The sequence below is a fragment of the Saimiri boliviensis genome, chromosome 5 (assembly GCF_048565385.1).
Source record: "Saimiri boliviensis isolate mSaiBol1 chromosome 5, mSaiBol1.pri, whole genome shotgun sequence".
Classification (NCBI taxonomy): Eukaryota; Metazoa; Chordata; class Mammalia; order Primates; family Cebidae; genus Saimiri; species Saimiri boliviensis.
In genome coordinates this window covers 106,384,337-106,396,577 of record NC_133453.1, presented here as the reverse complement: position 1 = coordinate 106,396,577, position 12,241 = coordinate 106,384,337, and the positions used below count along the sequence as shown (strand labels likewise).

Sequence of the window (12,241 nt, the reverse complement as noted above, 5' to 3'; positions counted from 1 at the left end):
ATGTGTTCTGAGACGTGTTGGTAGGTGATTTTCTTGTGCGAACATCATAGAGTGTACTTATACAAACCCAAACGTGCAGCCTACCGCACACCTAGGCTGTATGGTATAGTCTATTGCTCCTAGGCTGCAAACCTGTACAGCATGTCACTGTAGTGAATACTGTAGGTTGGTAACACATGGTAAGTGTTCTTGTATCTAAACATATCAAAACATAGGAAAGGCACAATAAAAATGTAGTATAAATATTAACATGGTAATGGTATACTTGTATAAGGGACTTAATATAAATAGAACTTGCAGAACTGGAATTTATTCTGGAATGTGTATAAAGTCTACATAGTGTACAGTAATGTCCTAGGCCTTCCCATTCACTCACTACTTGATGATTTTTTTTAGCTCCATTATAATCTTAGGGGACCATCAAGGTATATGTAATCTGTAACTGATCAAAATGCCATTATGTGGCACATGACTGTATATATGTTGTGTGTATACATATTGTGTGTGTATGTATAGATAAATTCATAATGCAGTGTTTGTATCAGAAAGGTCAGCACTGAAGGTTCAGTGTTTTTTGAGGCTGGTTTGATAATAGGAAAGTGGCAAATGAAATTCTATTATTGTACGTGTAAGAACAGAAACAGAACGAGATCAAAGCTTGTCTAAGTCTAAAGACAGGCTTCTGCCCTGTCTTCTAATTAACCCTGCATTTCAGTTTCCACAACAGTGCTGGATGGAATGAAGCTCAAGGCCACAGTGATGTGGGTTCAATCCCGGGTTCAGTTCTGTCTCTTACTAGTTGTGACCTGAGGCAAATTACTTAATCTTCCTGCATCATTCTCTCCTCATTCACAAACAGGAATACTGACAACTATTTCTGCAGAAATACTGTAAGGATTAAGTGAAATAATGTGTAGATATGCAGCCGCACCTAGCAATGTCGGAAATATTAGCTGGTATTTATTAAGCATATATCAGATATGAGGTACTTTGCATATATTATTTAATCTCTACAGCTTTATCTGATAGCTACCATTTTAGCCCCATTTTACCACTGAAGTTAACTGAGGCTCAGAATAATCCAAGATTGCACACCCAGGAAGTGGTAGAATTGGTTCCAGTGCTCGCCACGCATGCTCTGAACCATGGTGCAACCATTCATTCCCTTTCTTCACATTTGGAGGCTTCCCCAGACACTTCGTGCTGGAATACCATCATTGTCCTTGGCAAATGACACTGTAAACCTTCTATGTGCGAGCATCATGCTAGCTGCTGGGGATATAAGAAGGAAGTTTAAGAGCTGTATCTAGGCCTGGCACCGTGGCTCATGCCTATAATCCCAGCACTTTCGAAGGCCAAGGCAGGCAGATCACCTGAGATCAGGAGTTCAAGACCATCCTGGCCAACATGAAGGAACCCTATCTCTACTAAAAGTACAAAAATTAGCCAGGTGTGGTGGCACACACCTGTAGTCCTAGTTACTCAGGAGGCTGAGGCAGGAGAATCACTTGAACCTGGGAGGCTGGCTGAGAACCAGTGAGCTGAGATCATGCCACTACACTCCAGCCTGGGCAACAGAGTGAGACTGCACCTCAAAAAAAAAAAAAAAAAAGAGAGAGAGAGAGAGAGAGAGAGAGAGAAATGTATCTAGGTATGCCATGAGCACAGCCATTCAACTTCTGCTCTAAGACTCTCACTGTTATGATCGATACTAGAGAAAATGAGATTGACTTTTGCAGGATAGTGAGAGGAACTCCATTGACCTGCTCCTCAGTGAAACTGGTGAATACTGTTTTAAAAACAACCATTTAAAACCTCTGGACCTCTGGAATGGTCCTGAAGAGTAAACAGCAAATGAAGAAATATCTATTCAAGGCCAGGTGCGGTGTCTCATGCCTGTAATCCCAGCACTTTGGGAGGCCGAGGTGGGCAGACCACTTGAGGTCAGGAGTTCAAGACCAGCCTGGCCAACATGGTGAAACCCTCTCTCTACTAAAAATACAAAATTTAGCTGGGTGTGGTGGCACACACCTGTAGGCCCAGCTACTTGGGAGGCTGAGGTGGCAGAATTGCTTGAACCAGGGGAGTGAAGGTTTTAGTGAGCTGAGATTGTGTCACTACACTCTAGCCTGAGGGACAGTCTCCAAAAAAAAGAAAGAAAGAAAGAAAAAGGCCAGATGCAGTGACTCACACCTGTAATCCCCGCACTTTGGGAGGTTGAGGCGGGAGGATCACGAGGCCAGGAGTTTGAGACCAGCCTGGCCAACATGGTGAAATGCTCTCTACTAAAAATGCAAAAAAGTAGCCAGGCATGCTGGTGGGCGCCTGTAATCCCAGCTACTCAGGAGGCTTTTCAAAAAAAGAAAAGAGAAACATCTCTTCAAGAAAATCAATGACAATTCAGTAGGAAAGGTGAGAATCTGTAGGGTTTTAACCAAGATCGTTCCCCTCTCCCGCTTTACAGCTCAGTGAGGCAGAGACGCCACTCTAGACTACAGCCAGCAACACAGGGCTCCTTCTCCCCCAACCTCTCAGCCAGTGATCTTTCTTCCCTGGAAGAGCAGGACAGCGGCATTTCTCATCCTGCCCCCCACCATCTGTTGCCGAGGCTCAGTCCGGAAAGCACCTATTACTGGTGAGAGTGGTAAGCCAGGGCAGCTTCCTTCTTTGGCAAGCTGAGAATACTGAGACTTGGATAGCCTTTCCCCCTGCTTGTAAGGTGGTGGTTCCGTGGTAGGAGAGGGAAGGTGAGAGGACCTTAAGCTACTGCTCTTCCTCCCCAAGGGCTCCACAGAGTGTCACTTACAGAGAAGCTTGCCATTGTCCCCACCCCAGAGCTAGGGCTTAAAGATTTTGCCTGGGGGAAGCAGGTTGTAAAAGAGATAGCTCCTGATCTCTTCCTGAAGGAACTGGCCTCCTTTGTAAGCATGGAGAAGCTGAAACCTAAAGGTGCGTTCAAGAACAGTGGAGGTTGCAGTGAGGGAATTGAGAGGAAATGTGTGGCTCTAATGGAGATACAGCCTGGACTATAACCCCACTGGTTTGTATGAGAGAACAGATAACAAGGCAGCTGGGAGGAGCCCTTCTAGGATGAGAAGAAATACCAAACGCTGACCACAGAAAGTGTTCCTTTCTGAGGTGTGCCAGAATTTGATTGGATTAGCTTGTAAAGCAATTTATGCCCTAGGACAATATTGAAAATAACAGAACAGTCTGCAACCAAAGAGTGGAGCTTCACAGTGTGATGTGGTCAGAGAAATATAGAAGAGAGCCCTAGTAAAGCCACTGTCATCCATGGTGACTGTGGCCATATCCAGCACTATATCTCCTTTAGGAGCAACATGAGAAGCTTAACCCCACAGGAAAGGCAATAGACTTCACTAAAACAGTTCATCTAGTTACTAAATAAGTAAGCAAATAACAATAGCAAACCCAGTGGGGAAGCATTTCTTAGGGTGGCTCTAATATTATCTAAAATGTCCTGTTTCCAACCAAAAATTATGAGATATGCAAAGGAGCAGGAAAGTTTGACCCATACAATGTGGAAAAAAGCAGGCAATAGAAACTGCCTGTGAGAATGACTACATGTCAGCTTTATCATATCCAAAGTAGTAATTTTAAACATGTTCACAGAACTAAAGGAAACATGATTAAAAGACAAAGACTGGCTGGGTGCAGTGGCTCATGCCTGTAATCCCAGCACTTTGGGAGTCCAAGGCAGGGGGATCACAAGGTCAGAAGTTCAAGACCAACCTGGCCGACATGGTGAAACTCCGTCTCTACTAAAAATATAAAAAATTAGCTGGGCGTGGTGGCAGGTGCCTGTAATCCCAGCTACTTGGGAGGCTGAGGCAGGAGAATCACTTGAACCCAGGAGGTGGAGATTGCAGTGAGCAGAGATCATGCACAGCACTCCAGCCTGGGCAACAAAGCGAGACTCCATCTCCAAAAAAAAAAAAAAAAAAAAAAAAGATGAAGATATAGTGACAATGTTTCATCAAACAGAATATCAGTGAACACATTCAAATTTTTTTAAAAAGGAAATTTCGGAGTTGAAAATACAATAACTGAAATAAAAAGTTCACTGGAAGGGCTCCACAGCAGTTTGAACAGATGGAAGAAATAATTAGCACACTTGAAGCTAGATCGATAGAAATTACACAAGCCAAAGAACCGAGGGAAAACCACGAAAAAAATGAACAGAGCCTCAGAGATGTGTAGGACACCATTAAACGCACCAACATATGTATGATGGGAATATCAGAAAGAGAGAAAGGAGAAGAAGAAAATATTCAAAGAAATAATGGCCAAAAACTTTCCAAATTTATTGAAAAACAATAACCTACATACCCAGGAAACTCAGTTACTTCCAAGTAGAATAATTCCAGAGATCGACAAACAGACACATCATAGTAAATCCTAAGAAGTCAGGAACAGATCAGTTGGAGTGGAAGCAGTAATTAAGAAAAGAAAAAAAAGCTTTCATAAGCTAAACTCAGAGATCCAGGCTAGTCCCTCCCCTTCTCCTTACGAGATAGGAAAACAGGAGCTATTACTCCTTTTTTGAAGGAAAAGGTATCTGATTACTTTCTTGCAGAATTTCTGAGACAAAAGAAAGAAAAAAGGAAGCTGACATATGGGGAAATAGAGGGATGTGTCCAGTTTCTCACCTCAGGACGAACTGTGGCCAGAGCCCTGACCTCTGACTTCCAGAGCGGTGCCCTAGGTGTGCACACATGCTCAATGACACTGGTGTCATTGAGGGTTTAAAATTTCTTCTGCAATGAACTCATTTGCCAGTTAATTCGAGTGACACACTGAAATAATAGGAAAATACAATTAAGAAGCTCTGAATTTTAAAGAGGTACTGAATTGAAAGGCCAAAATCAGCTTTGAGGATTCTCTCTGGAAAAAGATTCCTCTCCCTGATTACTGTCCTTTCCACAAGACTCTAAATAACTCTATGACTTAATGATGGGCTCATGGAAGAAATTGGGAAAGTTTGTTCAACAGTTGTCAAGCACCTTTTCATAACTTTGCATGTGAGTTTAAGATCACAGTTGTATGTGGGAAAGAATAAAAGTCGACTTCACAATGCAGCCTAAATATTTCCATCTGCTGATGGACAATCACATGTCCACCAGCTAATATGAGCAGCCAGCTCCCGCAGGACCAGCCGCATCAGAGCTGATTCCTTAGCATATATGCCTTATATACCAAACTCCAGTGTTCGGGGCTGACCACCATGCGTCATCATCCTCTGCCTCACCACACTGGCTTTCTATGAGTCTTCAGCACCAACAGAATCTGACTACCAACAGCCTCCACTGCCAGCCCACTCCTCCCAAACATGGACAAAGCATGTGTTTGACAGGTGTGGCTGTTTTGTTTTTCTAACTCTCTTAGGGAATTGCCCTTGTTTATTTTTCTTCAACACCAGATTGGCCCCTTTCTCTAACAGCCATGAACTTTTAGACCAGGCGTCCCCAAACTTTTTACACGGGGGGCCAGTTCACTGTCCCTCAGACCGTTGGAGGGCCACCACATACTGTGCTCCTCTCACTGACCACCAATGAAAGAGGTGCCCCTTCCTGAAGTGCGGCGGGGGGCTGGATAAATGGCCTCAGGGGGCTGCATGCAGCCCGCGGGCCGTAGTTTGGGGACGCCTGTTTTAGACTATAAGGTCACCACCTAACACAATCTGTACCTGCTCAAGACCTGAGACCCCACATCTGTCCTTCCACCGGAAGACAGATGTTACACATAAAGAGACCCCATCCTGTCTTTCTCCTGTGGCCCAATTCCCTTCTAACATGGAAAGCCAGGCCTTTTATGACAAATATGTGATGTGATGCTGTTTGCTATAGTTTGGAGAAAGGGACTCATAGAAGCTGCCATAAAACTCAAGAAGAGGGAGGTGGGAAGAGATAGCATGGGGAGAAATGACAGATACAGGTGAGGGGACGGAAGGCAGCAAACCACACTGCCATGTGTGTACCTGTGCAACAATCTTGCATGTTCTTCACATGTACCCCAAAACCTAAAATGCAATTAAAAAAAAAAAAACAAACTCAAGAAGAGGCCATTTTTCCTTACATGGGAAAACACCCAAGTGCCATCGGCTGATCAGAGGCAGCTCCTTACATGATTCTGTCTCCTTGAAGTTATATATAACCTACCACAAGACAAAAGGACAGTCAGTAGTTTTGCTCAAAATTAACTACTAATGAAGCCAAGCTGGGGGACTCAATGGAATCTGCCCCAAGCTAGGAATTCCATTTTGTTTTGTTTTGTTTTTTTTGAGACAGCGTCTCACTCTGTCACGAAGGCTGGAGTGCACGATCTTGGCTCACTACAACCTCGGCCTCCCAGGTTCAAGCAATTCTCCTGCCTCATCTTCCCGAGCAGCTGAGATTACAGGCATGCATCACCATACTGAGCTAGTTTTTGTATCTTTAGTAGAGACAGGGTTTCACCATATCACCCAGGCTTGAGCTCTTCAAGTGATCCGCCTGCCTCAGCCTCCCAAAGTGCTGGGATTACAGGCGTGGGCCACTGCGCCCGGCCAAGAATTCTCTTTCTTTGAGTAGAAGGCACTCCTCCCTAACTGAAGGGAAGGGGACAATTGTTTATCTCTCCCACCTTCAAGCTACTTCTGCCAGGCAAGTGGATACCCCTGCCAACAGCACTTGCTTCTTGTCCTTCATGCAGGATCCAGAGTACATAGCAAAAGAGGGAGGTGTGTAACTCACCAGTGTCAGGTGTGTGCTCTGGCCAGCTCACATGGTTCAGTCCTGTTGGAGCACTCTGCGAGAGTGGACGGCTTCTTCTAGGGAGATTAAAAGCCTCTGGAGAGGTAATGATCATCTTTCTGCAGCACTGGAAGAGGAAGAAAGAGGAAGAGGGTAAATGAAGAGAATAAATGACAGGCTGTCATTGCCATCCTGCAGTCTTTCTAATTGCTAAGGACCTTTCCTTGTGAACAGAGCACATCATAGCCAAAATGTGCACAGCTCCAAGAGGTGCCTTTCACATCAAAACTCGAGAAAAGCTTCACCTGGAGTCTGTAGTGGACAACCTATCTGACCACATGGACAGGTTGTCATTTCATGGGTGAAGTGAGGACTGTGGAGGTCTTCAGACTCCCAACTGCCCCCCAGCTGGTCAGTCACACAGCCTGACATTTCCCCAAAAGCAACAGTGTTAGTTTTAGCTAAGGCATATTCTTTTTGGAATGCTTCATAAAATGCAATTCACAAAATCCCTGATGCCTCCTAATTATGAAACATACACTGCCCTCAGATAGTAAGGACCACTGTTGGCTGTGGCTTTGGGAAGGCCACATTATCCAGAGATAAACCTGGCCCCTCTTGTTTTTTTTTTACTTATACCTTATGAGGTTATTGTATTAACTTAAAAATTGTGGTATACATTCAAATAAATGCCTGTTCCCTTTTTGTTTTTGTATTCCTCATGCTACTAAGCAAACAGTGCTTAGAAAATTCTTTTAGTGATTTCCAAAACCATCAATATACAAACAATGATAAAGATGGAGTGGCACACTTCACCCCATCCATTTGAATGCAGTGGAAAACCTTGGGCAGAGTCTGTAGATCAGCTGTCTGAGGCCTCTGGAGGGAAAGAGCAGCGGGGGGACTGGGGAAGGAAACCAGAATTCGAAGTAAAACTGATTCTGCAGTGAGTTTCTTGTCTTGTTGTTCCTGTGATGTGCCCTGGTCTGAACTCTATACCAGCTTGAGACTGGGCATGGACATAAAGGACTCCAAAAGAAGCCCGCTCAGATCTGAAGAGAGGGAAAAGAGTCCTTAAGGGTATGAGAGAATGAAAGACATGTATTTGAGTGATGATTTCTCCCACTCTGTTCCCCTAGGTAGTCTCATTATAGTAACAGCAGTGGTGGTCATGCAGACCTAAAAATCTGAGAGACAGAAATCCTCTCTTACCAGAGGAACTGTGGTCCCAAGGGCATGGGAGAGAATCCCTGTTTCTTTTTTTCTATCTCTGTCTTCCTGCCTCTTGGTTTAATAGGCAGAAACAGTTGCAGGAAGTGTATGGCAGGATGGGAAAATGAAAACCCTAGCTTTCATTATGAAAACTGGGAATACAAAGTAATTTACAGATTCAATGCCATCCCCATCAAGGTACCAACAACCTTCTTCACAGAACTGGAAAAAAACACCTTAAACTTCATATGGAACCAAAAGAGAGCCCGCATAGCCAAGTCAATTCTAAGCAAAAAGAACAAAGCAGGAGGCATCACGCTACCAGACTTCAAACGATACTACAAGGCTACAGTAATCAAAACAGCATGGTACTGGTACCAAAACAGAGATATAGACCAATGGAACAGAACAGAGGCCTTGGAGGCAACACAGCATATCTATAACCATCCGATCTTTGACAAACCTGGCAAAAACAAGCAGTGGGGAAAGGATTCCCTGTTTAATAAATGGTGTTGGGAAAACTGGTTAGCCATGTGCAGAAAGCAGAAACTGGACCGCTTCCTGACACCTTACAATAAAATTAACTCCAGATGGATTAAAGACTTAGACATAAGACCTAACACCATAAAAACCCTAGAATAAAATCTAGGCAAAACCATTCAGGACATAGGCATAGGCAAGGACTTCAGGACTAAAACACCAAAAGCATTGGCAACAAAAGCCAAAATAGACAAATGGGACCTCATCAAGCTCCACAGCTTCTGCACGGCAAAAGAAACAGTTGTTAGAGTGAATCGGCAACCAACAGAATGGGAAAAAATTTTTGCAGTTTACCCATCTGACAAAGGGCTGATATTTACAAAGAACTAAAACAGATTTACAAGAAAAAAACAAACAAGCCCATTCAAAAGTGGGCAAAGGATATGAACAGACACTTTACAAAAGAAGACATACATGAGGCCAGCAAACATATGAAAAAATGCTCATTATCACTGGTCATTAGAGAAAAGCAAATCAAAACTACATTGAGATACCATCTCACACCAGTTAGAATGGCGATCATTAAAAAATCTGGAGACAACAGATGCTGGAGAGGATGTGGAGAAATAGGAACACTCTTACACTGTTGGTGGGAGTTTAAATTAGTTCAACCATTGTGGAAGACAGTGTGGCGAATCCTCAAGGACCTAGAAATAGAAACTCCATTTGACCCAGCAATCCCATTACTGGGTATATATCCAAAGGATTACAAGTCGTTCTACTATAAGGACGCATGCACACGAATGTTCATTGCAGCACAGTTTACAATAGCAAAGACCTGGAACCAACCCAAATGCCCATCAATGATAGACTGGACAGGGAAAATGTGGCACATATACACCATGGAATATTACGCAGCCATCAAAAACGATGAGTTTGTGTCATTTGTAGGGACATGGATGAACCTGGAAGCCATCATTCTCAGCAAACTGACACAGGAGCAGAAAATCAAACACCGCATGTCCTCACTCATAGGTGGGTGTTGAACAATGAGAACACATGGACACAGGAAGGGGAGCACTACACACTGGGGTCTGTTGGAGGGAAATAGGGGAAGAACAGCGGAGGATGGGGAGTTGGGGGGGGATGGCATGGGGAGAAATGCCAGATATGGGTGAGGGGGAGGAAGGCAGCAAATCACACTGCCATGTGTGTACCTATGCAACAATCTTGCATATTCTTCACATGTACCCCAAAACCTAAAATGCAATAAAAAAATAAAAATAAACAAACAATAAAATAATTAAGGAAAAAACAACATATAACAATATACTATCTACAAGAACCCTTTGAAAATAATGATAAAGGTAAGTAGAAAGGAAAAGGGTGGAAAAACTATGCCACAGAAATACTAATCGAAAAGAAAACGTAAATGGCTATATAAATATCAAACAAAACCAATTTCAGAGCAAGGAAAATTACCAGGGACATAGACGAACATGACATCGTAAGAGTGAATTCACCAAGAAGACATATGATCCTAGATATCCATGCATCTAACCATAGACGTTCAAAATATAGGAAGCAAAAATTTAATTTAATTTAAAGGAGAAATGGAAAATTCACAACGATCCATTTCTGATTGGAAACGTCAACACTTTTGTCACAGTAATCAATACAACAAATAGACAAAAACAAGGTAATAAACAAAAGCAAGGTAATAGACAAAGTAAGCAACACTATCAACCAACTGGAACTAATTGACATTTGTAGCATATTCATCCAATAACAGCAGAATACACATTATTTTCAAGTGCACATGGAACATTCACCGGGAGAGGCTATATCCTTAGTGATAATCATAATAATGAAATAACAATAATGAAAACATTTGAAAGTATGAAATCATACAAAGTACGTTTCTCTGATCACAATGGTATTAAACTATAAATCAGTAATAGAAAGATAATTCTATTACATTTCTTGAAAAGGAAATCCTAATCTATTTAGACATTAACACACTTCAAAAATAAAAAGTCCACCACAGTCCAGTGACTGCTTTGAGAACAATGATGTAGTGCTCTGATTCACTCACCATATATGCTGTTATTCCTGCTGTTCTAACTTGAATGTTATACCCTATTACTTGCTTCTTTTCATACTCTTTTGAGAACTGTACCTGCAGTTTATCTTTTTATGTTTACACAAAAATATGGTTTGTGTATATTTGAGTAGTTGAAACTAGTAGAAACTACCAAACAATATTTGACTCAACTAGTCAAGTATACTCAACTAGTATATAATCTCTATTTTCTATAAAATTATCAGAAATTATCTCTAGGCCTCCAAATCTTTTGCAATCAAATAATCTTAGGGTTGGAATTCTCTTAACATCTACTTTAATCCTGGTTAAAGGGAAACTGGACCCACCACATGGATTCATGCAGGCCACATTACATTTGATTGTTTAAAAAATAGCCATTTAAGCTTGTGACTACAGCTGACTCTCAAACAACATGGGTTTGAACTGCATGGGTCTATTTATACATGAATTTTCTTCCACCTCTGCCACTTCTGAGACAAGACCCACTGTTCCTCTCCTTCCTCCTCCTTAGCCTATGGAATGTGAAGATGATGAGGATGAAGACCTTTATCCACTTCCACTGAATAATCAGTAAATATATTTTCTCTTCCCTTTCATTTTCTTAACATTTTCTTTTTCTCTAGCTTACTTTATTCTAACAATACTATATATACTACTTATAATATCTTACAACACACAAAGTAAGTGTTAGACTGTATGTTATCAGCAAGGCTTCTGGTTAACAATAGGCTATTAATAGTTAAGTTTTTCAGGAGACAAAAAATTATACATGGAGCTGAGCATGGTGGCTCATGCCTATAATCCTGTAATCCCAGTACTCTGGGACTCCGAGGTGGGCAGATCACTTGAGCTCAGGAGTTTGAGACCAGCCTGGTGAACACAGTGAAAACCTGTCTCTATTAAAAATACAAAAATTAGCCAGGCATGGTGGCATACAATCCCAGCTACTAGGGAGGCTGAGGCAGGAGAATTGCTTGAACCCAGGAGGTGGAGATTGCAGTGAGCCGAGATCATACCACTGCATTCCAGCCTGGGCAACAGAGCAAGACTCTGTCTCAATATGCATATATTGGATATATACATGGATATATATACTGGATACATACATGAATTTTCAGCTGTGTGGGTGCTTGGTGCCCCTAACCCCTTGATGGTAAAGGGCCAACTGAATATCCCTTTGACAGAATGTTTTCTCAAGTTAACTCTCCTATGGGTTACTTAAACATTCTCTAAGTCTTCCATTCATGTTCTACACCAAATTTATCATATCATTTTCCTGTTAAAAACCCTCAAAGGCTGCCTGCTGCTTACAGAATAAAGTCAAGATCTATTGGCATGGGGCCCAGAGTTCTTCAAATATTGTTTTCTGACTACTGTAACAACTCTTGCCATCTGTCTCTCTACCACCAGGCACCTGCTCACTACTTCCCTGATACTCCATGAATTTTCATACTACCATGCCCTTGATGTTGCTATCCCCTCTGTTTGAACTTTACTCTTCCATGCTGAAACTTTATCCATTCTTAGGAAAGTGTCTCCATTTATGCAAATTCTTTCCTTATGTTCCATCTACACAGAATTACTCACCTCCTCCTCTCTGTTAACAGTATTTTGTTGATACCACTGTAGCAACTGTATTGCTGTATAATTACTATATAGATTTTAGTACTTGGAAATGGGATACAGCTATAAC

At 42.1% G+C, this 12,241-nt stretch overlaps 1 protein-coding gene across 2 annotated transcripts in view; it reads right to left on the bottom strand.

The window, feature by feature from the left end:
• Positions 1–12,241, bottom strand: part of ARHGEF4 (Rho guanine nucleotide exchange factor 4) — a 204,643-nt gene that overhangs the window by 83,827 nt on the left and 108,575 nt on the right. For both annotated transcript variants that reach the window (XM_010330738.3, XM_010330742.3), the window contains exon 4: positions 6,753–6,879. In XM_010330738.3, coding sequence (XP_010329040.2) covers positions 6,753–6,879 — 127 coding nt within the window. The remainder of the gene's footprint in view (positions 1–6,752; positions 6,880–12,241) is intronic.